The 26,480-nt window shown below is 49.7% G+C and overlaps 1 protein-coding gene and 2 non-coding genes across 4 annotated transcripts in view; all 3 read left to right on the forward strand.

Annotated features, from left to right (window-relative positions):
* The first annotated feature begins 683 nt into the window (after positions 1-683).
* Positions 684-26,480, forward strand: part of LOC138981606 (ATP-binding cassette sub-family B member 6-like) — a 36,051-nt gene continuing 10,254 nt past the window's right edge. For both annotated transcript variants that reach the window (XR_011460669.1, XM_070354578.1), the window contains exons 1-12: positions 684-1,193; positions 2,570-2,955; positions 3,414-3,631; positions 3,954-4,089; positions 5,183-5,375; positions 5,867-5,977; positions 7,184-7,286; positions 7,979-8,068; positions 17,138-17,259; positions 17,799-17,908; positions 18,378-18,443; positions 18,868-19,082. Coding sequence is in view for 1 of the 2 variants with exons in the window: in XM_070354578.1 (XP_070210679.1) it covers positions 2,677-2,955; positions 3,414-3,631; positions 3,954-4,089; positions 5,183-5,375; positions 5,867-5,977; positions 7,184-7,286; positions 7,979-8,068; positions 17,138-17,259; positions 17,799-17,908; positions 18,378-18,443; positions 18,868-19,082 (1,643 nt within the window). In the remaining variant the exon portion in view is untranslated. The remainder of the gene's footprint in view (positions 1,194-2,569; positions 2,956-3,413; positions 3,632-3,953; positions 4,090-5,182; positions 5,376-5,866; positions 5,978-7,183; positions 7,287-7,978; positions 8,069-17,137; positions 17,260-17,798; positions 17,909-18,377; positions 18,444-18,867; positions 19,083-26,480) is intronic.
* LOC138983442 (5S ribosomal RNA) lies at positions 10,442-10,560 on the forward strand. The gene has a single exon (XR_011461170.1). It is a non-coding gene; the product is annotated as a 5S ribosomal RNA (ribosomal RNA).
* Positions 20,244-20,362, forward strand: LOC138983402 (5S ribosomal RNA). The gene has a single exon (XR_011461138.1). It is a non-coding gene; the product is annotated as a 5S ribosomal RNA (ribosomal RNA).

Here is a 26,480-nt window from a genome sequence, read left to right on the forward strand (position 1 = left end):
CACAAGAATAGTAAGGCTGTTAAAAACATTCATGGATTACATTTACCAAGTGTCGCCTTCAGGCGTTAAGAGAAACATTAGTGGCAAAATAAAATGCCACAAAAAATAAAGTGTATCTGAATTTTCTTGACCGTGTGTGTGTAGACTGCAAAAAGACAAATTACCAAACTTTCTGGGAGGGAACACACACACACACACACACTCTCACACACACACGCACGCAGTGACGCAGTACAGTGTCGCGTGCACACACATGCACATACACACACACATTCACGCGCACACACACACACACACACACACACAATAGGATTGTAGTTTTCCGTAAAAGAGGCGGGGGCTTCCGGAAAACTGAATTGAATGGGGGCTCCGTGCAAACGACTCGTCGGTTCTCGAGTCACTCCGCCCGAAGAAAAGAACGTACACTCCCTCTGCATCAAGCTGAAGATGTCCAGATACAAAACACTCCCCCAATACCCACTTGCTGCATTAGATTTGGCATTTCGCGAATTGATGACAGTATTGACCTTATCAATGTCGACACAATATGCTGAATTTCAAACGGGACATAACAAAACGGCGCCTAAAACAACACCGCAAAAACTACAGCAAATATCAATCAGAGTTTCTGAGCCTTGCAAAGGACATGTAGAACTTCCGTTTACAGTCTCAGACAACGCGCACGGCTTTGTATAAAAACATGTGGAGCCTAGTGTTTTTATACCGACAAATATATACGTCTATACACCCTCGGCACACCCTCGGCGACCCCCCTTCTATCTTTTCCCCTCGAATATACCAGCTCTGATGGTTGTGTTTGCAGATGTAGGCTATGCGTGGTGCTGCACAAAGGGTGGTCGTTCTACACAGTAATATGTACGCGACCGAAACCACGAAAGACAACTCTAACTCTATTCTGGATGGCGAGTGCGGTGAAATGAACAGACGTGAATGTATTTTTCTCACAAACATGAATGACCAGCTGATCAAAGGAGACAAGTAACTGCACAGACGTCCATCAGCGGGTTTTTTTGCGTTTAGGGCTTGCATCCAGTGCCGATGCGCTGGCGATACGAATAGATAATGACATTGCATTATTCCAAGTGGTCAGTTGTTGTGTAACATATAAATTTATAGACTTCGAATTCGACTACCTTCGTCTTGCAAAACGGATGACTGTGCAGAAACCAACGGTAAGATTCAAACCTTTGGAGTGACGTCTCAGTTTAAAACGCATTTGCAAAACTTGTCGCGTCATTGTGACCGGTCTGACTAAATACTACGTTTTTAAAATTCTAAAAACAATGCGAACATGGTCGAACGCAGATATCCGATGCTTCTTCTTCTTCTTCTTCTTCTTTGTGATAGGTAACCAACATCTAGCTCTTCGAAAGTGCATCATAACTTCCTTATTTTTTATTTCTGTGACTTAAAACTCGGTACAAAGTATGATAATGTTGTGAAGATTCTAGATATATATATAAAAATATTACATGAACATTCTTTATTTTGAGGTTGAGCCTGCGTTCTTAGATCAATGCGAACATGGCCGGACGCTGAACCACGATGCTTTCACTTTCGCTTGATAGCTCGTCGCAAAATACATCATAACTCCCTTATTTTTTATTTCTGTGACTTAAAACTTGGTATAAAGTCAGATAATGCTGTGAAGATACTATATATATAAAAAAAAAAAATAGTACAAGTACATGCTTAAGTTTGGTAGCGCAAGGTATTTTGTCAGACCCATTTTGACAGTTTTGTTTTGTATTCCACGTGTTTCACAAACCTTACTGACCGTGGCAAAACACCTTGATGAGTATAACTATAAGGTAACTTCGAGAGAATTTAACACTGCACTAAACTGTTGATCGGTTTTTATTGTATATCATACTATATGTGATTTACATAAAACCAGTCATTTTAGATTAAAAAATAACATGGTTGTGTGTAATTAAAATGTTGAATGACGTATAGGCACAACAATGTGAAAACACCATGCATGATTACTACTAATACTAGTTTTACTAGGTTTATTTTAAAACTCTTGAAGATATGGCTATGTCTCTGCTTCGACAGAATCTTGGACACCTTCCGTGGATCAAATGCCATAAGTGGTTTTTCAAGGTATTATCACAGGTCTATACAGATACCTGCGAACCGCATCTCAGTCTGGCTACGGTCAGTCAGACAGTAGCTCATCTGTGATTGGGCTGTTGCCGAAATACAAGTCTCTCTGAGTCTAAAACTGATCAGCACTAATCTTTCTCCAAAAAAGCAAAAGAAACATTTCTTTGAATTGAACTTTAGAAGAACGACCCATAACTTCGACAAATAATTACAAGGTAGCTTGTGGAGAGCGCGGGTCCTTGAGCCTGGGGGCTCCGTAACTGGCTCGCTGGACCTCCCCACTTTTTTAGGATTGAGTATTATGAATGGAGTACATATCTAAGTGAACCAATGACAATGTTTGAACCATGACTGTAGTACAAGCTGAGACTCTTGATAACACTGAGGCCAATCCATCAGTGAATCAATTTTCTCATATTGAAATGTTTTACTCTTTCAGGTCCTGTAGCGTGTGGGTCCTCATAATTTCACCACAAACAACCACCACAAAGTGACAAAGTCCGTCAGAATCCTTCACCAGTCGTGAACATAGCACAAACCTCCACCATGCTTTTCTGCCCCAATGGCACGTCTTGGACAGACACCTGGGTTGACAAAGGCATCAACCGTTGTTTCTTTGACTCTGTGTCATCAGGAGCCCTGGGAGGGTTTGTCCTTTTTTGCGGCATCTTGCAATGTGTGCTGTACAGTCGCTACAGTCTGAGGGTGGACAGAAAACTAGTCCACTCGTCGAAAGCAGTGTACATGCAGGTTTTTCTAACCATGCTAATGGTGGTGGGCTCTGTGGTCTACATGATTCTGCAGAACGTTGAGCTGTATGGGAAGGTACATTAGTTATCAATGCAATCATGCAGTGTTTTGAGAAAAAGTTTGCATCATGTGGAAACATTTTTATGAACTGAATGTGTTTGTTTGTATGTCTGTTTGTCTCTCGGTCTGTGTCAGTGAGTCTGTGTGTCTATGAGTATGAATGATCAAATTTGGTGTAATCTTTAGTTCTCGAAACAGACACACAGAAAAACAAATCTTTATCTCATGCACAATGTTTTTGTTTAGATATTAAGAACATGAGAATAATGTATATATGTGGTAGTGTCATAATCATATCAGTATTTATTACAAAATTAAGAAATCCTTGTTGCATAGATACATTTCTAAAGAAATAAATTTCAGACTACCAATTATTGAATTAATTATGCTGTCTTCCTGAACAAAATTTACTAAAGAATGTATTTAGACTTTGTACAAGTGAACTTACCGTTTTCATGTTGTCTTTTTTCAAGGTGCTATATGGTTACCAAGTACTGACAGCCTGTGCCTTTGTACTGGCCTACCTGGTCTCCCTGAGGCTAATTTTCCTGGAGCGCAGCAATGCACTTCCATCAATCCCTACACGAGGGCACGGTTTGCTGTTGCTGTTGTTTTGGGCTCTGGGGCTGGTGAGAGAAAATGTGGCCTTTGTTTCCTGGTATTCCTCCGAATGGTGGTGGAAGCTTGAATCGTAAGTACAGAATTCTTTGGATGTGTTACGAGCAATACTGAAAAACAGAGATTGCTCACTCTCTCTTGGGCTCCTCTTATGTATAATCTGAACTGTGCACCGGTGAAAGCGGCATTTGTGCATGAATACTCCCTACCACTTCTTTCTGCTTTTTGCTTCATCATTTGATCTTTATAACTTATAAGACCTGAAGCTTTAAACCTTTTTGTGTGGTATTTTTTTTGTCTTTTCTTAAAATTAGTTAATAAGTTTTCTTTTTTCTTAGTCAGTTAATGAAATCTAGATTTCTGTTTAATTGCTTTTGCTCTCCTACTCATTTCAGGGAGTCTGACTATGTCGAGCTTGGTTTCTGGATCATGCGCTATGTGTGTACGCTGTCCCTGCTAGTCCTGGGAATTGTGGGATGGGGTCTTCCAAGTGCTCGCCATCCTTACAATCTGCTGCTGAATAACGATCAGGTAAAACTTAGGTCCTTGCAGTTCATGCTTTGGTCTTCTCTGAAGTGTGTTACAGTGGAACCCCCTTTTAAGACACCCCCTTTCCCCTGCCGCCCCCCCCTCCACCCACTCACACACCATCCTCTTCAGTTTATGACTTCCCTATTTGTAAGATCCCGCTTTCTCTTATTTTTTTTGTTCATAATGTCTGTATAGAGACATATATATTTTCCTTGATTTGAGTTACTACACTTCCCTCCTTTGAGACCTGATTTCTTGCTGTCTCAGAAGGGTAAGTTTCACTGCACAAATATTATCATGCCTGCGAAGGCTCTGCTAAAGAAGCTTTTTAAGCCAGCACACAAGCATAGTATCTATATATATATATACGACTAGTGTCTGTCTGTTTGTCTGTCTGTCTGTCTGTCTGTTCGCGATGCACGGCCAAAGTTCTCGGTGGATCTTTTTCAAATTTGGACACCGTATTTCAGCTACACCCCGGACACAACCTCTTCGATGATATATTTCAACACGTGCTCGCAGCGCTGTGCGCGCTGAACCGAATTTTTTTGGTTTTTTTGTTTTGTTTTGTCGGGATCCACTACCAGTAACTCTTCCTTATCTTCTCCAGTGTTTTCAGCCGCGATTATCTCCCTTCCTTCGTGTGGCGTCAATCCATATTCCCGTTACTACGTTACTATTTTTAGAAGGTCACTGCACGTTACTATTTTTAGAAGGTCTCCAGTGTTTTGCGCGTTTATCTCCTTTCCTTCGTGCGCCGGCAAAGCCGGCGTACACCCGGCAAAGCCGGGTCCCAGGCGCAGCCTGGTATTCGGCTCTACTTCTTCCCGGCAAAGCCGGTACCCGGCGAAGCGGGTAATCATCTAGTACATGATAAGTATGTTCTGTGCTATGTGCATGCGATGTGTTCTTGAAAGCACAGTTTAGCCCAGTCTGCAAGAGTCAAGATTAACAAGTGTCGTGGAAATTTCCTTGTGTCTTAGATTGGCTGTCTGTCGGTTTCCTTTTTTTTCTACTGCATTCTCTGTCTTTTCCCTTTCTTGTTCAATTCAAGTGAAAATGTTAAGCTAATTGTATCTATTGTGTCTTTTAGGCTGAGAGCAGTACAAGCAGCTCTGGCAGTGCGTCTACCTGGTCCAATGTTTTCTCCAAAGTCAAGCTGATGCTCCCGTACGTGTGGCCCAAGGGCAACGTGTTCCTGCAGATGACGGTGGTGGTTTGCCTCGTCATTCTTGCCTTGGGTCGTGTCCTGAACGTCTTTGTTCCCCTCTACAGCAAATACATAAGTGAGTGGGTGGGGGCTAGTAAATTAAATGTTTGTGTTGTGTGTGTGTGTTTGTGTTTGTGTGTGCGTGCATGTGTGGGTGTGTGTGTTTGTGTGTGCGTGCATGTGTGGGTGTGTGTGTTTGTGTGTGTGTGCATGTGTGTGCTTGTGTGTGCGTGCATGTGTGTTTGTGTGTGTGCTTGTGTGTGTTTGTGTGTGTTTGTGTGTGCATGCATGTGTGGGTGTGTGTGCTTGTGTGTGTTTGTGTGTGCGTGCATGTGTGGGTGTGTTTGTGTGTGCGTGCATGTGTGGGTGTATGCGTGCATGTGTGGGTGTGTGTGCTTGTGTGTGTTTGTGTGTGCGTGCATGTGTGGGTGTGTGTGTGCGTGACTGGTGGTGTGTGCACATGTCTGAGTGAGAGTTAGTAGTTTGTGTCAATATAATTAGCAAAAAGTAACATAATATAGTTTCTAGAATGTCCTCACACGCATCCTTTTATCTTGTCTTTTTCAGTAAACAGCCTAACAGTGTCCCCTGATACCACAGGGAAACAGGAACTTGAGTTTCGCTGGGACATCATCATGATTTACGTTGGGTTCATTTTCCTGAAGGGAGGAGGAACAGGTTAGTATGATGCTAGGCATAATTCCACTGGGAATGTGTAACCTGACATTGTTGATTCATAATTCATCGCCTGTGAGAAGAAGTGTTCTACTTTCTAAACAAAACATTTTGCAGGGTTCAGACAGACAGAACAGAAAGACAAACAGACATACAAACGTCTGGTTAATTTTCCTGAAAGGAGGAGGAACAGGTTGGCATGATGCCAGGCCAAATTTCACAAGAAATGTGTAACCGGACATTATTGAATGACTGTGTATTGCCTGTGAGAAGAAACTTTCCTATCAAAACATTTTTGAGTCACTTGAGAAAAAGTGACTCTATGTAATCGGTCAGTGTTAGTCTGTCCGGCCGGCCGTCCGTAGACACCACCTTAACGTTGGACTTTTCTCGGAAACTATCAAAGCGATCGGGCTCATATTTTGTTTAGTCGTGACCTCCAATGACCTCTACACTTTAACGATGGTTTCGTTGACCTTTGACCTTTTTCAAGGTCACAGGTCAGCGTCAAAGGAAAAATTAGACATTTTATATCTTTGACAAAGTTCATCGGATGTGATTGAAACTTTGTAGGATTATTCTTTACATCAAAGTATTTACATCTGTAGCCTTTTACGAACGTTATCAGAAAAACAAGGGAGATAACTAGTCTTTTCTGTTCGGCAACACACAACTTAACGTTGGGCTTTTCTCGGAAACTATAAAAGTGACCGGGCTCAAATTTTATGTGAACGTGACTCATTGTGTTGTGAATAGCAATTTCTTCCTGTCCATCTGATGCCTCATATAATATTCAGAACTGCGAAAGTGACTCGATCGAGCGTTTGCTCTTCTTGTTATAGAATTTAGGCAGACAAACACAACGGACAGACAGATTGACACACTCAGATAGATAGATACATGTGTGTGTACACATGCATACACACATGTACAGACACACATGCACAGACATGCACAGACACACACAGATACACACACTCACTCCCTCACTCACACACACACATTCACACGCACAGCCTTGTACTGTCAGGGACAGATGGAGTCTGTCTCAACAATACCCACACATGTAAACGCACACCTCTTAGGGTTGTGAATTCTGTGCTAGGCTAACTTTCAAAGAAAGTCATGTAATTTAAGACCAATAACACAACATTTTTGTGAAAGTGGTTATGTATGTGGACTGTAATGTCGTCGTTTTTGTCGTTTCAGGTACGACAGGCGTGCTGAATAATTTGAGGTCTTTCCTGTGGATTAAAGTTCAGCAGTTCACAACCCGACGTATTGAAGTCAGACTCTTTGGTCATCTGCACAGGTAGGTTGTATTCTGTCAGTCGTCTTGTTTCTAGTTGTTGCTTAGATTTCAGTTGCAATGCCTATGCTAGACAAGCGCACTTCCTCACAATTTGTTTAGAAAACTTTGTCTTTTCAGCTAAGAGCTTTGTCAAAATGTGGAATCTATGCTATTTCCTTCTCTCTTTTTTTTATACTCTACTATTTGTCTTAGTCTTAGTACTAAAATGAGAAGAAAAGACAAAGAGGTGAAATTGCTTACAGGTAGAAAATAAGCACAATTCATTAGGTTAAGATGCCTATGAGAATTTAACTCATTGTCTCCCAGGTACGGATTTAACTCATTGTCTCCAGTACCCACTCATATGGCTCTATCTGACCTGGTACGGATATATCCGTACACAGTCACTTCAGTCGCTTCCTGTAACGTCGATCTAACGCCTGCATTCCACCGTGTTGATAAACAGTTGCTACACAGTTACTACAATTCTGATCGACCAGCTGCAGCAAAAAAACTTGGTCAACATAGGTGGGGTAGAAAGTGTTAAAGAATTGGTAGTTAGCATTCCTAGAGCTCAGATATTCACCCTTGCATAAATTAAGGTTAAATCTGATTGACAATACTTGTGCATGGTTATGCTGGAGCGTCCTTTCACTTTAGATTCTGGCATGTCAAAGTAATTTTACATTGACCTTAGTGTTATGTGCGTGCAGTTTGTCGCTGCGTTGGCATTTGCAGCGGAAGACTGGAGAAGTTTTGAGGGTGGTGGACCGTGGTACCAACAGTATTAACAACCTCCTCAGGTATTTACCCTCAATTTTTGACTCACATGCGAAGCAAAAGTGAGTCTATGTACTCATCCGAGTCGTCCGTCCGGACGTCCGGAAAACTTTAACGTTGGATATTTCTTGGACACTATTCAGTCTATCAGTACCAAATTTGGCAAGATGGTGTATGATGACAAGGCCCCAAAAAACATACATAGCATCTTGACCTTGCTTCAAGGTCAAGGTCGCAGGGGCCATAAATGTTGTCTAAAAAACAGCTATTTTTCCCATTTTCTCTGAAGTTTTTGAGATTCAATACCTCACCTATATATGATATAGAGGGCAAAGTAAGCCCCATCTTTTGATACCAGTTTGGTTTACCTTGCTTCAAGGTCAAGGCCACAGGAGCTCTTCAAAGTTGGATTGTATACATATTTTGAAGTGACCTTGACCCTGAACTATGGAAGATAACTGTTTCAAACTTAAAAATTATGTGGGGCACATGTTATGCTTTCATCATGAGACACATTTGGTCACATATGATCAAGGTCAAGGTCACTTTGACCCTTATGAAATGTGACCAAAATAAGGTAGTGAACCACTAAAAGTGACCATATCTCATGGTAGAAAGAGCCAATAAGCACCATTGTACTTCCTATGTCTTGAATTAACAGCTTTGTGTTTCATGACCTTGGATGACCTTGGGTCAAGGTCACATGTATTTTGGTAGGAAAAATGTGCAAAGCAGTTCTTAGTGTATGATGTCATTGCTAGGTTTAGTTATTTGACCTTGACCCTGAAGGTCAAGGTCATGTCAAGGTCAAGCATGTGAGTCGTATGGGCTTTGCCCTTCTTGTTTGTAAATACTTCTGAAGAGTTTGTAGGGAGCTTATTACAATGTTTGATGAACTGGTATTGAGTTGCTAATAAGTTAACATCTTCTGTATCAGTGTGTTGATTTTGTGTGTGTGTGTGTATGTGTTTTTGCACAGTATTTTTCTGTAAAACTATGGCTTGTGAGCCCTATCACATTCTCTTACAACATTTGAACAGTTATACAGCAAGCTCCCTCAGCATAACATGATGAGAGATATAACCATATTTAAAAAGTTTGCGTTGGTTTCTGATACTTTTTATATTTAGTCAAGTTTTGACTAAATATTTTAACATCGAGGGGGAATCGAAACGAGGGTCGTGGTGTATGTGCGTGTGTGTGTGCGTGTGTGTGTGTGTCTGTGTGTGTGTGTGTGTGTGTAGAGCGATTCAGACTAAACTACTGGACCGATCTTTATGAAATTTGACATGAGAGTTCCTGGGTATGAAATCCCCAAACGTTTTTTTCATTTTTTTGATAAATGTCTTTGATGACGTCATATCCGGCTTTTCGTGAAAGTTGAGGCGGCACTGTCACGCCCTCATGTCAATATAACACTTACCTCGACAGTACTATTCTTGCACATTATCTATTATAGGCCGAAAAAATTGGACAAAACGCTGAGTGGGTACAATTATCTCCCATAACCATGCGCCACCGTGGATCCCAAGCACTGTCCGAGTGCTTCCCCCTTACAGGATGTAGGTGGCGCGTCCTCTTTCTTTTTTCGCGCGTGTCAGACCGGCTGTGTTTCTGCTACGCTCCCGGATTATTTTGGACTAAGAGGCTTCTTTTCTGTGTGGACTATCACCTGTTGGATTATTGTGTGTTATTCCACTTCTGGCTTGAGGCTACGTTGTGTTTCCTTCAACTTGTGCCTCCGTTTTTGTGTGGCGGACTCGGCGTGCCTCCCGTCCTACTTCGTGGTGACCGGTCGTCTGCTTCTCGTTTCGCCGCATTCACTTGAGTATTGACCTAAATTTTCTTTGAATTTTGTTAATTCTCGGTCTTTAAGGGTACGTACAGGGCGAGGTAGGATGTCTCGTCCTGTTTTGGGCTCTGGTTCTACGGAACCAGAGTCTGCCGGGGGCAACCCTTCTCCGGGCGCCCAGCGTCATGTTTTACGCACGGAGAAGGGGATCTTTCGGCGCTCCGACTCTCCCTCCCCAAACGCTTTGCGTTTGCGGCGAGGGAGGGCGGAGAAAGCCTGTTTGAGCAAGCTCAATGCGAGCTTGCTCAAACAGGCTGGGCTTGAGCCTGGGACTTCGGGCGGGGCTGCGCCGTCGAAGGTTCGGGGAAGGTCGAGGGGAAAGAAAAAGCTTCTTTCTCCTTCTCCTTCAGTGGAACAAGCTTCCCCCCCTTCGACGCCGTTGTCCGGCCCTCAGTCTCAGGCTTCAGCTCCTCCCGGTTTCAAGCCTGGGGGGAAGGTTTCCTTCTCCTCCCTGGCTCGAATCCGGGGGCAGGTCGATTCCCAACCCTCTTTGGGGGTTGGTGAATCCGATCTAGGGGCTACTGGAGAGACTCAGGTTTTGACAGCCAACGGCCATACCACGTTGTAAACACCGGTTCTCGTCCGACCACCGAAGTTAAGCAACGTTGGGCCCGGTTAGTACTTGGATGGGTGACCGCCTGGGAACACCGGGTGCAGTTGGCATTAAAATCTTCCTTTTCCGGTGCCTCTCCTGTGCCCTCCTCGGTTTCCACCGCTGTGGAAGCCAGGAGGGACACGGGTCCTCCTCTGAACTCCCTCGCTGGGTCGTCTGCTGCTGTTTCGACAGTAGTTTCGGCCTCCTGGGGGGGGAGATCGGAGGAGATGACGGGGTCTCTGAATTCCCTCCCCGCTGGGGTTGGGATGCGAATTGACCCCGTTCAGGGCGGTCCTGTGGGGGCAGGGGTTTCAGGCTTCGTGCCTACGACCACTGCTACTACGGTTCCCTCTGACGTCCGTGTGACTGGTGGCTGTCCCTCTATGAAACGCTCCGGCCGACTAGTTACTGGACGTGGAGGTGTTCGACAGAACGTGGTACTTCTGTCGAATGGTCAGGGCGACGGGAACATTGTTTCTGTTGCTCAGACCGACACCTCCGACCGGACCGTCTTGACCCCACGCCATTCCTTACGACCTTAGCGTCTGGTGTTCGGGTGATGGATGGTCCGGACCAAGGGTCCGGAACGTTCCAGGCTTACGGGTCGGGATCGAACCGGACCCACGGGTCCCGACTGGACTTGACCTCCGGGTTTGGTCCGGACGGGACCCATGGTACGGGACCGTACCGGACCTTAGGGTCCGGTGCGGGACAGTACCTCTGGCCCTTGCCGGACCCCCGGACCTACGGGTCCGGATGGTACGGTACGGGACCAGTGGTTCGGTCGGGACCGGACCACCCGACCACCTCTGTTGGTCTGGGTGGTCTGGCACCGAACCGGAACACACCGGACCACCGGACCTACGGGTCCGGATGGTACGGTACCGGACCAGTGGTCCGGTCGGGGCCGGACCACTCGACCACCTCTGTTGGTCCGGGTGGTCTGGCACCGAACCGGACCATGCCGGACCTACGGGTCCGGATGGTACGGTATGTCCACGTCCGACCGAGCCACCCGAACACTTCTGTGGGTACGGATGGTTCGGTACCGAACGGGACCTCCGGATGCTACGGGACCGGACCGAACCTACGGGTTCGGATGGTCCGGTACCGGACCAGTGGTCCGGTCCGAACCGGACCACCCGACCACCTCTGTTGGTCCGGATGGTCTGTCACCGAACCGGACCATACCGGACCTACGGGTCCGGATGGTACGGTAGGTCCACGTCCGGACCGAACCACCCGAACACTTCTGTGGGTACGGATGGTTCGGTGCCGTACGGGACCTCCGGATGGTACGGGACCGGACCACAGGACCGGAACACCGGACCACCCTATCGGATCGGTCCGGACCACCCGACCACCTCTGTTGGTCCGGATGGTCTGGCACCGAACCGGACCTACGGGTCCGGATGGTACGGTATGTCCACGTCCGGACCGAGCCACCCGAACACTTCTGTGGGTACGGGTGGTTCGGTGCCGAACGGGACCTCCGGATGGTGCGGGACCGGACCGGACCTACGGGTCCGGATGGTCCGGTACTGGACCGGTGGTCCGGTCCGGACCGGACCACCCGACCACCTCTGTTGGTCCGGATGGTCTGGCACCGGACCACCGGACTTACGGGTCCGGATGGTACGGTGTGTCCACGTCCGGACCGAACCACCCGAACACTTCTGTGGGTACGGATGGTTCGGTGCCGAACAGGACCTCCGGATGGTACGGGACCGGACCGGAACACCGGACCACCCTACTGGACCGGTCCGGACCACCTCTGTTGGTCCGGATGGTCTGGCACCGAACCGGACCTACGGGTCCGGATGGTACGGTACGTCCACGCCCGGACCGAGCCACCCGAACACTTCTGTGCGTACGGATGGTTCGGTGCCGAACAGGACCTCCGGATGGTACCGGACCTACGGGTCCGGACCTACGGGTCCGGATGGCCCGGTGTCGGACCACCCGACCACCTCTGTTGGTCTGGATGGTCTGGCACCGAACCGGACCATACCGGACCACGGGTCCGGATGGTACGGTATGTCCACGTCCGGACCTAACCACCCGAACACTTCTGTGGGTACGATGGTTCGGTGCCGAACGGGACCTCCGGATGGTCCGGCACCGGACCGGAACACCGGACCACCCTACCGGACCGGATCGGCACCCCCGACCGGACCGGACCATTTCTTTTCTGATCAGACCCAATGGGTTCCTGTTCAGTCTATAAATGGCGGGGGTTCGTTGGCTGGGCTGACCCAACAGTCGCAGGGTTGTTGTTTTTCTCCCCCTTCGGCTGCTGGAGACGTTTCGTCTTTGGGGCAGGGGTCTTCGCGGCCTCTTGCTTCTGTGGGCGTTTCTTCACAGCCTGCTTCATCGCTTTCGGCTCTTCCCCCTCAAGCTCCCTACACTCCTGCTTTTGAGGAGTTGTCGGGAAGTGAAGAGGAGAGTGAGTCGGAGGACGATAGGGAGGAGGATCAGGGTCGCCCTGAGGTTAACACTGATCCTCTACCCTTGCCGGTTTCTGATGGAACTTCCGAAGCTATGCTTCGTACTTTGCAACAGTACATGACAGACATCACGCGGCGTCTTGACGTCACGGATGCCTCTCTTAAGCGTCTGTCGTCTAGTGTTGACACACAGGACCTGGACCCGGGGTCTGAGGACGAGAGGCAGGAGGCTCGTCCTCGCACAGCTAGAAGGACGTTTGAACAGTTTCAGGACGTCCTTCCCTGAGACGCCCTCTCGTCCTTTGAGTCCGCTTCGGCCCGGGCGCGGGAGGCTCACGCCGCGTCTGCCGGCGGCTCGTTTTATGAACGATCCGTCCGCCGGCAATTCGCGTTCCACCCTAGTCTTAGTGCCACGGTGGAAGCGGCAGCACATCGCCTGAGGAGTACAGATTCACGTGCAAACGCGACCTATGTTCCTCGGGAGGACGCGGGTTCAGTGCCATGCTTTCCTTCGGGAGGCGCACCTCCACTGTTTCCTCGTGTCCAATCTGTTTCGTCCCTCCCTTTTCCCTTTGACTCTCGAACTCTCACTTTCCAGACTTCGAGTGTTTAGGGTGGGGCTGACGGTGATGTGTTCGTTGGGGAGGTGCCTTCGGTCAAGAAGGTGGAACTGAGCTCTGCTTCGTTCCACAATCTTGAGGCCACCGTTTCTTCCACAGTCGAGGCCCAATCACAGGCCTTGACATGGATGAGCACGCTGTCCACACTGTTGGACCCTCCCGATCGGGCAGAGTCCGATTCCACTCGGGTCCTTGACACGGTTCGAGTGGATCGGGCTTTGCATGCCGTGCGATCGTGCGTGACGTCTGCGGCAGAATTGGCCAATGGAACACGGGTCCACTTTATTGGCCCTGTTCCGTGATCATTTTCTGCCTACTTCTATAGTGCCTCCGGATATGAGGAAGAGTCTGAGGAACACGTTTCCTCAGCCTTCTTCCCTCTTTCATCCGGACACTGTTCGTTCTGTGGTGGAGTCCACACGCCAGAGGAACACTGATTCTCTGATGGTTGGCCTCGCTGCTTCGGCGACGGCGGCGGGGAGTAAGAGAAGTGCTACAGTCACCTCCAGCTCCCAGCCTCAGAAGAAGAAGAAGAAGAAGAAGCCAGTTTCACTGCCTCCTTCTTCCTCCTCTTAGGCGCCTGTTGCGTTCCCAAGCAAGACGAAGGGTGCTCAGACAGGTAAGGGGAAGCAGCACCACCAGGGGGGGTGGTCGCAAGCCTGCGCCTGCCCGCCAGCAGAATTTTCAGTGAGTCCCGGCCCTACGTTGACGCCCCCTCAAGTTGCCCCTCTTTCGTCCGTCGGTTCCCTTTTTCGGGCCCGCGGCATGTGGGGCAGACTGGTCTCCAACCAGTTTTTCTTGAGGGTGGTGTGGTCGGGGTTTTCTCTACCGCTGTCGTCACAACCTCCATTGTCCGCTCTACCCTGGACGTTCCCCCCTCCTCGAGACCCTGCCAGATGGCAGGCTCTTCAGGACGAGGTGAACTCGTTGGTCGAGAAGAAGGCGGTCTACCCCCTTTCTCAGCCTTCTCCAGGGTTCTGCTCCCGCCTGTTCACCGTCCCCAAAAAGGACGGCCGGTTCAGGCCGGTGTTGGACCTCTCCACCTTGAACTTGTACCTTCACAGGTGCAAGTTCAAGATGGAAACCCCTTCGTCGGTCCGGTTGGCCATCCGGCCAAACGATTGGGCCATGTCTGGGACCTCCAGGATGCTTACTTCCACATCCTGGTGGCCCCGGGGTACCGACATCTGCTCCGGTTCGTTTGGGAGGGCACAGTGTTCGAGTTTCGGGCCCTCCCATTCGGCCTGTCCTTGGCCCCTCTGATTTTCAACGGGGACAACAACACCACATGCTTAGCTTACCTTCGCCACCAGGGGGGCACCAATTCTCGGTCCCTCTCCCTGTTGGCGGAGGAGATTCTGCTCTGGTGCCAGACCAATCAGGTCCGGATGTCAGTCCAGTTCGTTCCGGGGAAACTGAACGCCCTGGTCGACATTCTCAGTCGGGGCGATCAGGTTCTCTCCACAGAATGGACCATCGCTCACAACGTTCTACAGCGTCTGTGGGCAAGGTGGGACCGTCCTCTGATCGATCGGTTCGCAACTCGATTCAGCGCTCGGCTTCCCAGGTACGTCAGCCCCTTTCGAGACATGAATGCGTTCCACTTGGACGCATTCACTCTCTTGTGGAGGCTCCTCGATGCTTACACCTATCCCCCGACATCTCTGATTCCGAGGGTGCTGGCAAAATATCTGCAGGAACGACCAAGACTGATTTTGGTCGCGCCTTACTGGCCAACAGCTCTGTGGTTTCCAGATCTTCGCGGTCTCACCCACGTAGACCCTCTACCTCTGGATCTGGACGGGGGAGGTCTGCTCCAGCCTCGATCATGCCTCCCTCATCCACGTCCAGAGAGTCTGTGCTTGACCGCATGGCTCTTGTGCGCTCCAAACTGCTTGCACTAGGATTGCACAAGAGTTCAGTAGAGTTTTTCTTGAACGCTAAGAGGCGATCAACTAATCAGCTCTACGACTTACGCTGGAGAGCTTGGGCCACCTTCGCCTTGTCCAAGGGGATAAAGCCGCTTTATCCCTCAACACAGGACTTGGCCAACTTCCTGGTGGAAGTGTATCAAAAGAAGAGTCTTTCTTCTAAGACTCTTCTTGGATACAGACCTGCCATCGCTTCCACGATTGCGGCCGCTACTGGTCGCAGACCTGAACACTTGATCAGGTCCTCCCTCATCGCTAATGTCCTTTCGGGTATTAGCAATGCAGCGGTGTCTAAACCTCGGGTTTCATTTCCCAAGGGGGATGTCTTTCTGGTCCTCAAACTCCTGCGTAGCAATGAGTTTGAACCCCTGGCAGGCATCAGTATCAAGTTGCTGATTTTTAAGACTAATTGTTCCTCATCGCTTTAGCCACTTGCCGTAGACTCAGTGGTATTCAAGCTTTGAGTGGCCTGGACTTTGACATTGAGTTCACCACACAGCAGTGGTTGCCAGCATGGTCACGTCAGTCTAAGGTATGTTTCTTGGGTATATTTTCTTGTACGGTAGTACTGTTCGAAAATTGCCTGGGTATCTTAATCCTTGGATTTAAGTGATTTTGATTAAGGAGTTTAATACTCTACATATCACCCTCACACCACTCTGGTATTCTGTGCAAGAATAGTACTGTCGAGGTAAGTGTTATATTGACTGTAAGGCTTCTTTTTAAGCCTACTGTCTATATGATACTTACCGAGACAGTACTATTAGAGTTTCCCTCCCGCCTCCCCTCTTGATATGTTATGGGCTTTTTGAGGGTCTGCAGCTCATAAAGAAAGAGGACGCGCCACCTACATCCTGTAAGGGGGAAGCACTCGGACAGTGCTTGGGATCCACGGTGGCGCATGGTTATGGGAGATAATTGTACCCACTCAGCGTTTTGTCCAATTTTTTTCGGCCTATAATAGATAATGTGCAAGAATAGTACTGTCTCGGTAAGTATCATATAGACAGTAGGCTTAAAAAGAAGCCTTACATTTTCAACCAAATTGGTTGAAATTTTGGTCAAGTACTCTTCGACGAAGCCCGGGGTTCGGTATTGAATTTCAGCTTGGTGGCTTAAAAATTAGTTAATGACTTTGGTCATTAAAAATCTGAAAATTGTAAAAAAAAATAAAAATTTATAAAACGATCCAAATTTACGTTCATCTTATTCTCCATCATTTTCTGATTCCAAAAACATATAAATATGTTATATTCGAATTAAAAACAAGCTCTGAAAATTAAATATATAAAAATTATTATCAAATTTTTTTTTCGAAATCAATTTAAAAACACTTTCATCTTATTCCTTGTCGGTTCCTGATTCCAAAAATATATAGATATGATATGTTTGGATTAAAAACACGCTCAGAAAGTTAAAACAAAGAGAGGTACAGAAAAGCGTGCTATCCTTCTCAGCGCAACGAATACCCCGCTCTTCTTGTCAATGCCACGTGCACTGCCTTTGCCACGGGCGGTGGAGTGACGATGCTACGAGTATACGGTCTTGCTGCGTTGCGTTGCGTTCAGTTTCATTCTGTGAGTTCGACAGCTACTTGACTAAATATTGTATTTTCGCCTTACGCGACTTGTTTTTTTTTTTTTTCAGCTACATTGTTTTTCAGATTGTTCCCACCATCGCAGACATTGTGATTGCTATCGTATACTTTGTGACAGTTTTCAACTACCTCTTTGGACTTATCGTCTTTGCCAGTATGGCTCTGTATCTCAGTAAGTGAGAGTAAAGTATGTGTGCATTTATGTGTGTGTGTGTGTGTAAACCGGTATCTTGCTAGGATTTAGTTTCTTTGGCAAATTTGCTGAAATGACCATAAAAGTTTTGACAACATTTGGAAATTGTAAGTAGTATTGTGCACCACCTTGCCCCACAGAGAAAGAAGTTGTACAATTCTGCCAAAATGGTGGCTAAGTTTTCAGTGATTTGAAGAAAATGCTGACTGCTGACGCTAAACGACATCCCTGGCAGGATTGTTGGTAAAAAGTGTGTAGCGGGGCATTTATATCTTATGTGTTTTGTTCAGTACGATGTTCACTTCAGAATCATATCCATTTCTTGGTCTTTTTTAGCATGTGAATAGTTGCTAGGGCTTCTTTGTATTCTCCACAGATCCTTTTCTTATGGAAACTTCAAGTAACGGGCTGTTGGTGTTGATCGCTTTCCTGTTGATGAGTATTTTATAGCTTCATTTTTCTGTGCAAGATAACATGACACGAGTATGGACTAACTTGTAAATTACTTTGCTCTACAGCATTCACAGTGGTGATCACAGAGTGGCGTACAAAGTACAGACGAGACATGAACAAGCTGGACAACGAAGCAAATGCAATGGCTGTTGATTCTCTCCTTAACTTTGAAACAGTCAGTGACTCAGTATCTTTGTGAACTGTTATGTTCATTCTTCTTTGATTTTTAGAAAAGCTAGATTAATGCATTGTCAGTTTTGCTATAAATCGTTATGATACTGTGGACAGAATTTTTGTTATGCCAGAAAATAAAGAGTAAATGTTGTTGCAATTTCAGTTACGGTCAAAATGCATTCGTTCATTCCTGCTTTGCAACTTTATTGTTTCCTGCTGTAATTGATGCAATTCTATGAATGAACATGTTTCACACAAGGTTTTATTTACAGAGTGCAGAATATTTTATTGCTTAGAGTATCAGGAATTTGCCTTAATGTTGCAGTAAAAAAATTGTGAAGGCTTAAATTACACTTGTTTGCACTGAAACACAGAAAAGCTTAAACCAAGACTGGAAGGAGTAACTTAAAAGATACACGCTGAAAGTTTAGTTAAGTTTTGTTAGCTACATTCCGATAACTTTCTTTCAGGTCAAGTACTACGGAGCATCTGATTTTGAGACTGAGAGATACGACAAAGCCATTGGCAGATACCAGGTGAGATGAAGTAATTATACTTTGATAGCTCCATGAGCTAGCTCTTGCAGGATGCTTGGGCAGGGTTGGAAGATGGGGGTGGCTGTTGGAGAGGAGTAGATCAGAAAATCTGCAGCTTACTGTGCCAGAAATCGGGGCCGAGGAATTAAATGAACACATAATCTTCTCAAAGTTCAGTGTTTTAAACATGCTGTATGCACATTGATGTCAAGTGCATGATTACAGTACATGCTCCTACCTTCCTGTGTTGAATGGTTGTTCAAGCTTTCTGTTTGTAAGAAAAATAAAACAAAAGATAGCTCCTGCAACCAAGTTTTTTTCTCTCCGGAAAACGTCTGTTCATACTGAGAGAAATATATACTACTTGGAGAAATTCATAACGCATCTGATTTGTTGACTCTTTCTTTTTGAAACTCTTGAACAGGTTGCCGAGTGGAAATCCACAGCCAGTCTCAACCTTCTGAACACAGTGCAGAACATTGTCACAACGATAGGATACATGTCTGGAGCGCTCCTGTGTGCCTGGGCGGTCGTTCATGGTGTTGCAGGGCTGAAACTGACAGTGGGCGATTATGTGCTGTTCGGGACCTATCTGTCACAGCTGTTTGTGCCACTCAACTGGTTGGGGACTTACTACAGGTGTGTATGTGTAGGAGGAGAATAAGGATGTGGAGGGAGAGAGAGACACACACACACACACACACACACACACACACACACACACACACACACCACACCCCCCCACACACACACACCACCGGTGCACACACACACTCACACACACAAACACACACACACACAGATGCATATGTCAATATAACACTTACCTCGACAGTACTATTCTTGCACATTATCTATTATAGGCCGAAAAAATTGGACAAAACGCTGAGTGGGTACAATTATCTCCCATAACCATGCGCCACCGTGGATCCCAAGCACTGTCCGAGTGCTTCCCCCTTACAGGATGTAGGTGGCGCGTCCTCTTTCTTTTTTCGCGCGTGTCAGACCGGCTGTGTTTCTGCTACGCTCCCGGATTATTTTGGACTAAGAGGCTTCTTTTCTGTGTGGACTATCACCTGTTGGATTATTGTGTGTTATTCCACTTCTGGCTTGAGGCTACGTTGTGTTTCCTTCAACTTGTGCCTCCGTTTTTGTGTGGCGGACTCGGCGTGCCTCCCGTCCTACTTCGTGGTGACCGGTCGTCTGCTTCTCGTTTCGCCGCATTCACTTGAGTATTGACCTAAATTTTCTTTGAATTTTGTTAATTCTCGGTCTTTAAGGGTACGTACAGGGCGAGGTAGGATGTCTCGTCCTGTTTTGGGCTCTGGTTCTACGGAACCAGAGTCTGCCGGGGGCAACCCTTCTCCGGGCGCCCAGCGTTATGTTTTACGCACGGAGAAGGGGATCTTTCGGCGCTCCGACTCTCCCTCCCCAAACGCTTTGCGTTTGCGGCGAGGGAGGGCGGAGAAAGCCTGTTTGAGCAAGCTCAATGCGAGCTTGCTCAAACAGGCTGGGCTTGAGCCTGGGACTTCGGGCGGGGCTGCGCCGTCGAAGGTTCGGGGAAGGTCGAGGGGAAAGAAAAAGCTTCTTTCTCCTTCTCCTTCAGTGGAACAGGCTTCCCCCCCTTCGACGCCGTTGTCCGGCCCTCAGTCTCAGGCTTCAGCTCCTCCCGGTTTCAAGCCTGGGGGGAAGGTTTCCTTCTCCTCCCTGGCTCGAATCCGGGGGCAGGTCGATTCCCAACCCTCTTTGGGGGTTGGTGAATCCGATCTAGGGGCTACTGGAGAGACTCAGGTTTTGACAGCCAACGGCCATACCACGTTGAAAACACCGGTTCTCGTCCGACCACCGAAGTTAAGCAACGTCGGGCCCGGTTAGTACTTGGATGGGTGACCGCCTGGGAACACCGGGTGCAGTTGGCATTAAAATCTTCCTTTTCCGGTGCCTCTCCTGTGCCCTCCTCGGTTTCCACCGCTGTGGAAGCCAGGAGGGACACGGGTCCTCCTCTGAACTCCCTCGCTGGGTCGTCTGCTGCTGTTTCGACAGTAGTTTCGGCCTCCTGGGGGGGGAGATCGGAGGAGATGACGGGGTCTCTGAATTCCCTCCCCGCTGGGGTTGGGATGCGAATTGACCCCGTTCAGGGCGGTCCTGTGGGGGCAGGGGTTTCAGGCTTCGTGCCTACGACCACTGCTACTACGGTTCCCTCTGACGTCCGTGTGACTGGTGGCTGTCCCTCTTGTTAAGACGCTCCGGCCGACTAGTTACTGGACGTGGAGGTGTTCGACAGAACGTGGTACTTCTGTCGAATGGTCAGGGCGACGGGAACATTGTTTCTGTTGCTCAGACCGACACCTCCGACCGGACCGTCTTGACCCCACGCCATTCCTTAGCGTCTGGTGTTCGGGTGACGGATGGTCCGGACCAAGGGTCCGGAACGTTCCAGGCTTACGGGTCGGGATCGAACCGGACCCACGGGTCCCGACTGGACTTGACCTCCGGGTTTGGTCCGGACGGGACCCATGGTACGGGACCGTACCGGACCTTAGGGTCCGGTACGGGACAGTACCTCTGGCCCTTGCCGGACCCCCGGACCTACGGGTCCGGATGGTACGGTACGGGACCAGTGGTTCGGTCGGGACCGGACCACCCGACCACCTCTGTTGGTCTGGGTGGTCTGGCACCGAACCGGAACACACCGGACCACCGGACCTACGGGTCCGGATGGTACGGTACCGGACCAGTGGTCCGGTCGGGGCCGGACCACTCGACCACCTCTGTTGGTCCGGGTGGTCTGGCACCGAACCGGACCATGCCGGACCTACGGGTCCGGATGGTACGGTATGTCCACGTCCGACCGAGCCACCCGAACACTTCTGTGGGTACGGATGGTTCGGTACCGAACGGGACCTCCGGATGCTACGGGACCGGACCGAACCTACGGGTTCGGATGGTCCGGTACCGGACCAGTGGTCCGGTCCGAACCGGACCACCCGACCACCTCTGTTGGTCCGGATGGTCTGTCACCGAACCGGACCATACCGGACCACCGGACCTACGGGTCCGGATGGTACGGTAGGTCCACGTCCGGACCGAACCACCCGAACACTTCTGTGGGTACGGATGGTTCGGTGCCGTACGGGACCTCCGGATGGTACGGGACCGGACCACAGGACCGGAACATCGGACCACCCTATCGGATCGGTCCGGACCACCCGACCACCTCTGTTGGTCCGGATGGTCTGGCACCGAACCGGACCTACGGGTCCGGATGGTACGGTATGTCCACGTCCGGACCGAGCCACCCGAACACTTCTGTGGGTACGGGTGGTTCGGTGCCGAACGGGACCTCCGGATGGTACGGGACCGGACCGGACCTACGGGTCTGGATGGTCCGGTACTGGACCGGTGGTCCGGACCGGACCACCCGACCACCTCTGTTGGTCCGGATGGTCTGGCACCGGACCACCGGACTTACGGGTCCGGATGGTGCGGTGTGTCCACGTCCGGACCGAACCACCCGAACACTTCTGTGGGTACGGATGGTTCGGTGCCGAACGGGACCTCCGGATGGTACGGGACCGGACCGGAACACCGGACCGGAACACCGGACCACCCTACCGGACCGGTCCGGACCACCCGACCACCTCTGTTGGTCCGGATGGTCTGGCACCGAACCGGACCTACGGGTCCGGATGGTACGGTACGTCCACGCCCGGACCGAGCCACCCGAACACTTCTGTGCGTAGGATGGTTCGGTGCCGAACAGGACCTCCGGATGGTACCGGACCTACGGGTCCGGACCTACGGGTCCGGACCTACGGGTCCGGATGGCCCGGTGCCGGACCACCCGACCACCTCTGTTGGTCTGGATGGTCTGGCACCGAACCGGACCATACCGGACCACGGGTCCGGATGGTACGGTATGTCCACGTCCGGACCTAACCACCCGAACACTTCTGTGGGTACGATGGTTCGGTGCCGAACGGGACCTCCGGATGGTACGGGACCGGACCGGAACACCGGACCGGAACACCGGACCGGAACACCGGACCACCCTACCGGACCGGATCGGCACCCCCGACCGGACCGGACCATTTCTTTTCTGATCAGACCCGATGGGTTCCTGTTCAGTCTATAAATGGCGGGGGTTCGTTGGCTGGGCTGACCCAACAGTCGCAGGGTTGTTGTTTTTCTCCCCCTTCGGCTGCTGGAGACGTTTCGTCTTTGGGGCAGGGGTCTTCGCGGCCTCTTGCTTCTGTGGGCGTTTCTTCACAGCCTGCTTCATCGCTTTCGGCTCTTCCCCCTCAAGCTCCCTACACTCCTGCTTTTGAGGAGTTGTCGGGAAGTGAAGAGGAGAGTGAGTCGGAGGACGATAGGGAGGAGGATCAGGGTCGCCCTGAGGTTAACACTGATCCTCTACCCTTGCCGGTTTCTGATGGAACTTCCGAAGCTATGCTTCGTACTTTCCAACAGTACATGACAGACATCACGCGGCGTCTTGACGTCACGGATGCCTCTCTTAAGCGTCTGTCGTCTAGTGTTGACACACAGGACCTGGACCCGGGGTCTGAGGACGAGAGGCAGGAGGCTCGTCCTCGCACAGCTAGAAGGACGTTTGAACAGTTTCAGGACGTCCTTCCCTGAGACGCCCTCTCGTCCTTTGAGTCCGCTTCGGCCCGGGCGCGGGAGGCTCACGCCGCGTCTGCCGGCGGCTCGTTTTATGAACGATCCGTCCGCCGGCAATTCGCGTTCCACCCTAGTCTTAGTGCCACGGTGGAAGCGGCAGCACATCGCCTGAGGAGTACAGATTCACGTGCTAACGCGACCTATGTTCCTCGGGAGGACGCGGGTTCAGTGCCATGCTTTCCTTCGGGAGGCGCACCTCCACTGTTTCCTCGTGTCCAATCTGTTTCGTCCCTCCCTTTTCCCTTTGACTCTCGAACTCTCCCTTTCCAGACTTCGAGTGTTTAGGGTGGGGCTGACGGTGATGTGTTCGTTGGGGAGGTGCCTTCGGTCAAGAAGGTGGAACTGAGCTCTGCTTCGTTCCACAATCTTGAGGCCACCGTTTCTTCCACAGTCGAGGCCCAATCACAGGCCTTGACATGGATGAGCACGCTGTCCACACTGTTGGACCCTCCCGATCGGGCAGAGTCCGATTCCACTCGGGTCCTTGACACGGTTCGAGTGGATCGGGCTTTGCATGCCGTGCGATCGTGCGTGACGTCTGCGGCAGAATTGGCCATTGGAACACGGGTCCACTTTATTGGCCCTGTTCCGTGATCATTTTCTGCCTACTTCTATAGTGCCTCCGGATATGAGGAAGAGTCTGAGGAACACGTTTCCTCAGCCTTCTTCCCTCTTTCATCCGGACACTGTTCGTTCTGTGGTGGAGTCCACACGCCAGAGGAACACTGATTCTCTGATGGTTGGCCTCGCTGCTTCGGCGACGGCGGCGGGGAGTAAGAGAAGTGCTACAGTCACCTCCAGCTCCCAGCCTCAGAAGAAGAAGAAGAAGCCAGTTTCACTGCCTCCTTCTTCCTCCTCTTAGGCGCCTGTTGCGTTCCCAAGCAAGACGAAGGGTGCTCAGACAGGTAAGGGGAAGCAGCACCACCAGGGGGGGTGGTCGCAAGCCTGCGCCTGCCCGCCAGCAGAATTTTCAGTGAGTCCCGGCCCTACGTTGACGCCCCCTCAAGTTGCCCCTCTTTCGTCCGTCGGTTCCCTTTTTCGGGCCCGCGGCATGTGGGGCAGACTGGTCTCCAACCAGTTTTTCTTGAGGGTGGTGTGGTCGGGGTTTTCTCTACCGCTGTCGTCACAACCTCCATTGTCCGCTCTAACCTGGACGTTCCCCCCTCCTCGAGACCCTGCCAGATGGCAGGCTCTTCAGGACGAGGTGAACTCGTTGGTCGAGAAGAAGGCGGTCTACCCCCTTTCTCAGCCTTCTCCGGGGTTCTGCTCCCGCCTGTTCACCGTCCCCAAAAAGGACGGCCGGTTCAGGCCGGTGTTGGACCTCTCCACCTTGAACTTGTACCTTCACAGGTGCAAGTTCAAGATGGAAACCCCTTCGTCGGTCCGGTTGGCCATCCGGCCAAACGATTGGGCCATGTCTGGGACCTCCAGGATGCTTACTTCCACATCCTGGTGGCCCCGGGGTACCGACATCTGCTCCGGTTCGTTTGGGAGGGCACAGTGTTCGAGTTTCGGGCCCTCCCATTCGGCCTGTCCTTGGCCCCTCTGATTTTCAACGGGGACAACAACACCACATGCTTAGCTTACCTTCGCCACCAGGGGGGCACCAATTCTCGGTCCCTCTCCCTGTTGGCGGAGGAGATTCTGCTCTGGTGCCAGACCAATCAGGTCCGGATGTCAGTCCAGTTCGTTCCGGGGAAACTGAACGCCCTGGCCGACATTCTCAGTCGGGGCGATCAGGTTCTCTCCACAGAATGGACCATCGCTCACAACGTTCTACAGCGTCTGTGGGCAAGGTGGGACCGTCCTCTGATCGATCGGTTCGCAACTCGATTCAGCGCTCGGCTTCCCAGGTACGTCAGCCCCTTTCGAGACATGAATGCGTTCCACTTGGACGCATTCACTCTCTTGTGGAGGCTCCTCGATGCTTACGCCTATCCCCCGACATCTCTGATTCCGAGGGTGCTGGCAAAATATCTGCAGGAACGACCAAGACTGATTTTGGTCGCGCCTTACTGGCCAACAGCTCCGTGGTTTCCAGATCTTCGCGGTCTCACCCACGTAGACCCTCTACCTCTGGATCTGGACGGGGGAGGTCTGCTCCAGCCTCGATCATGCCTCCCTCATCCACGTCCAGAGAGTCTGTGCTTGACCGCATGGCTCTTGTGCGCTCCAAACTGCTTGCACTAGGATTGCACAAGAGTTCAGTAGAGTTTTCCTTGAACGCTAAGAGGCGATCAACTAATCAGCTCTACGACTTACGCTGGAGAGCTTGGGCCACCTTCGCCTTGTCCAAGGGGATAAAGCCGCTTTATCCCTCAACACAGGACTTGGCCAACTTCCTGGTGGAAGTGTATCAAAAGAAGAGTCTTTCTTCTAAGACTCTTCTTGGATACAGATCTGCCATCGCTTCCACGATTGCGGCCGCTACTGGTCGCAGATCTGAACACTTGATCAGGTCCTCCCTCATCGCTAATGTCCTTTCGGGTATTAGCAATGCAGCGGTGTCTAAACCTCGGGTTTCATTTCCCAAGGGGGATGTCTTTCTGGTCCTCAAACTCCTGCGTAGCAATGAGTTTGAACCCCTGGCAGGCATCAGTATCAAGTTGCTGATTTTTAAGACTAATTGTTCCTCATCGCTTTAGCCACTTGCCGTAGACTCAGTGGTATTCAAGCTTTGAGTGGCCTGGACTTTGACATTGAGTTCACCACACAGCAGTGGTTGCCAGCATGGTCACGTCAGTCTAAGATATGTTTCTTGGGTATATTTTCTTTTACGGTAGTACTGTTCGAAAATTGCCTGGGTATCTTAATCCTTGGATTTAAGTGATTTTGATTAAGGAGTTTAATACTCTACATATCACCCTCACACCACTCTGGTATTCTGTGCAAGAATAGTACTGTCGAGGTAAGTGTTATATTGACTGTAAGGCTTCTTTTTAAGCCTACTGTCTATATGATACTTACCGAGACAGTACTATTAGAGTTTCCCTCCCGCCTCCCCTCTTGATATGTTATGGGCTTTTTGAGGGTCTGCAGCTCATAAAGAAAGAGGACGCGCCACCTACATCCTGTAAGGGGGAAGCACTCGGACAGTGCTTGGGATCCACGGTGGCGCATGGTTATGGGAGATAATTGTACCCACTCAGCGTTTTGTCCAATTTTTTCGGCCTATAATAGATAATGTGCAAGAATAGTACTGTCTCGGTAAGTATCATATAGACAGTAGGCTTAAAAAGAAGCCTTACAGTTTTATTCACTCACAATTTGTGGGTGGAGTAGAAGGGGACAATTCTGAAATCACAAGACACATTTACAATGTACACTGGTGAAGCTGGTAGTCTGCAACATGGA

This window comes from Littorina saxatilis, linkage group LG12 (genome assembly GCF_037325665.1).
Source record: "Littorina saxatilis isolate snail1 linkage group LG12, US_GU_Lsax_2.0, whole genome shotgun sequence".
In the NCBI taxonomy this organism is placed as follows: Eukaryota; Metazoa; Mollusca; class Gastropoda; order Littorinimorpha; family Littorinidae; genus Littorina; species Littorina saxatilis.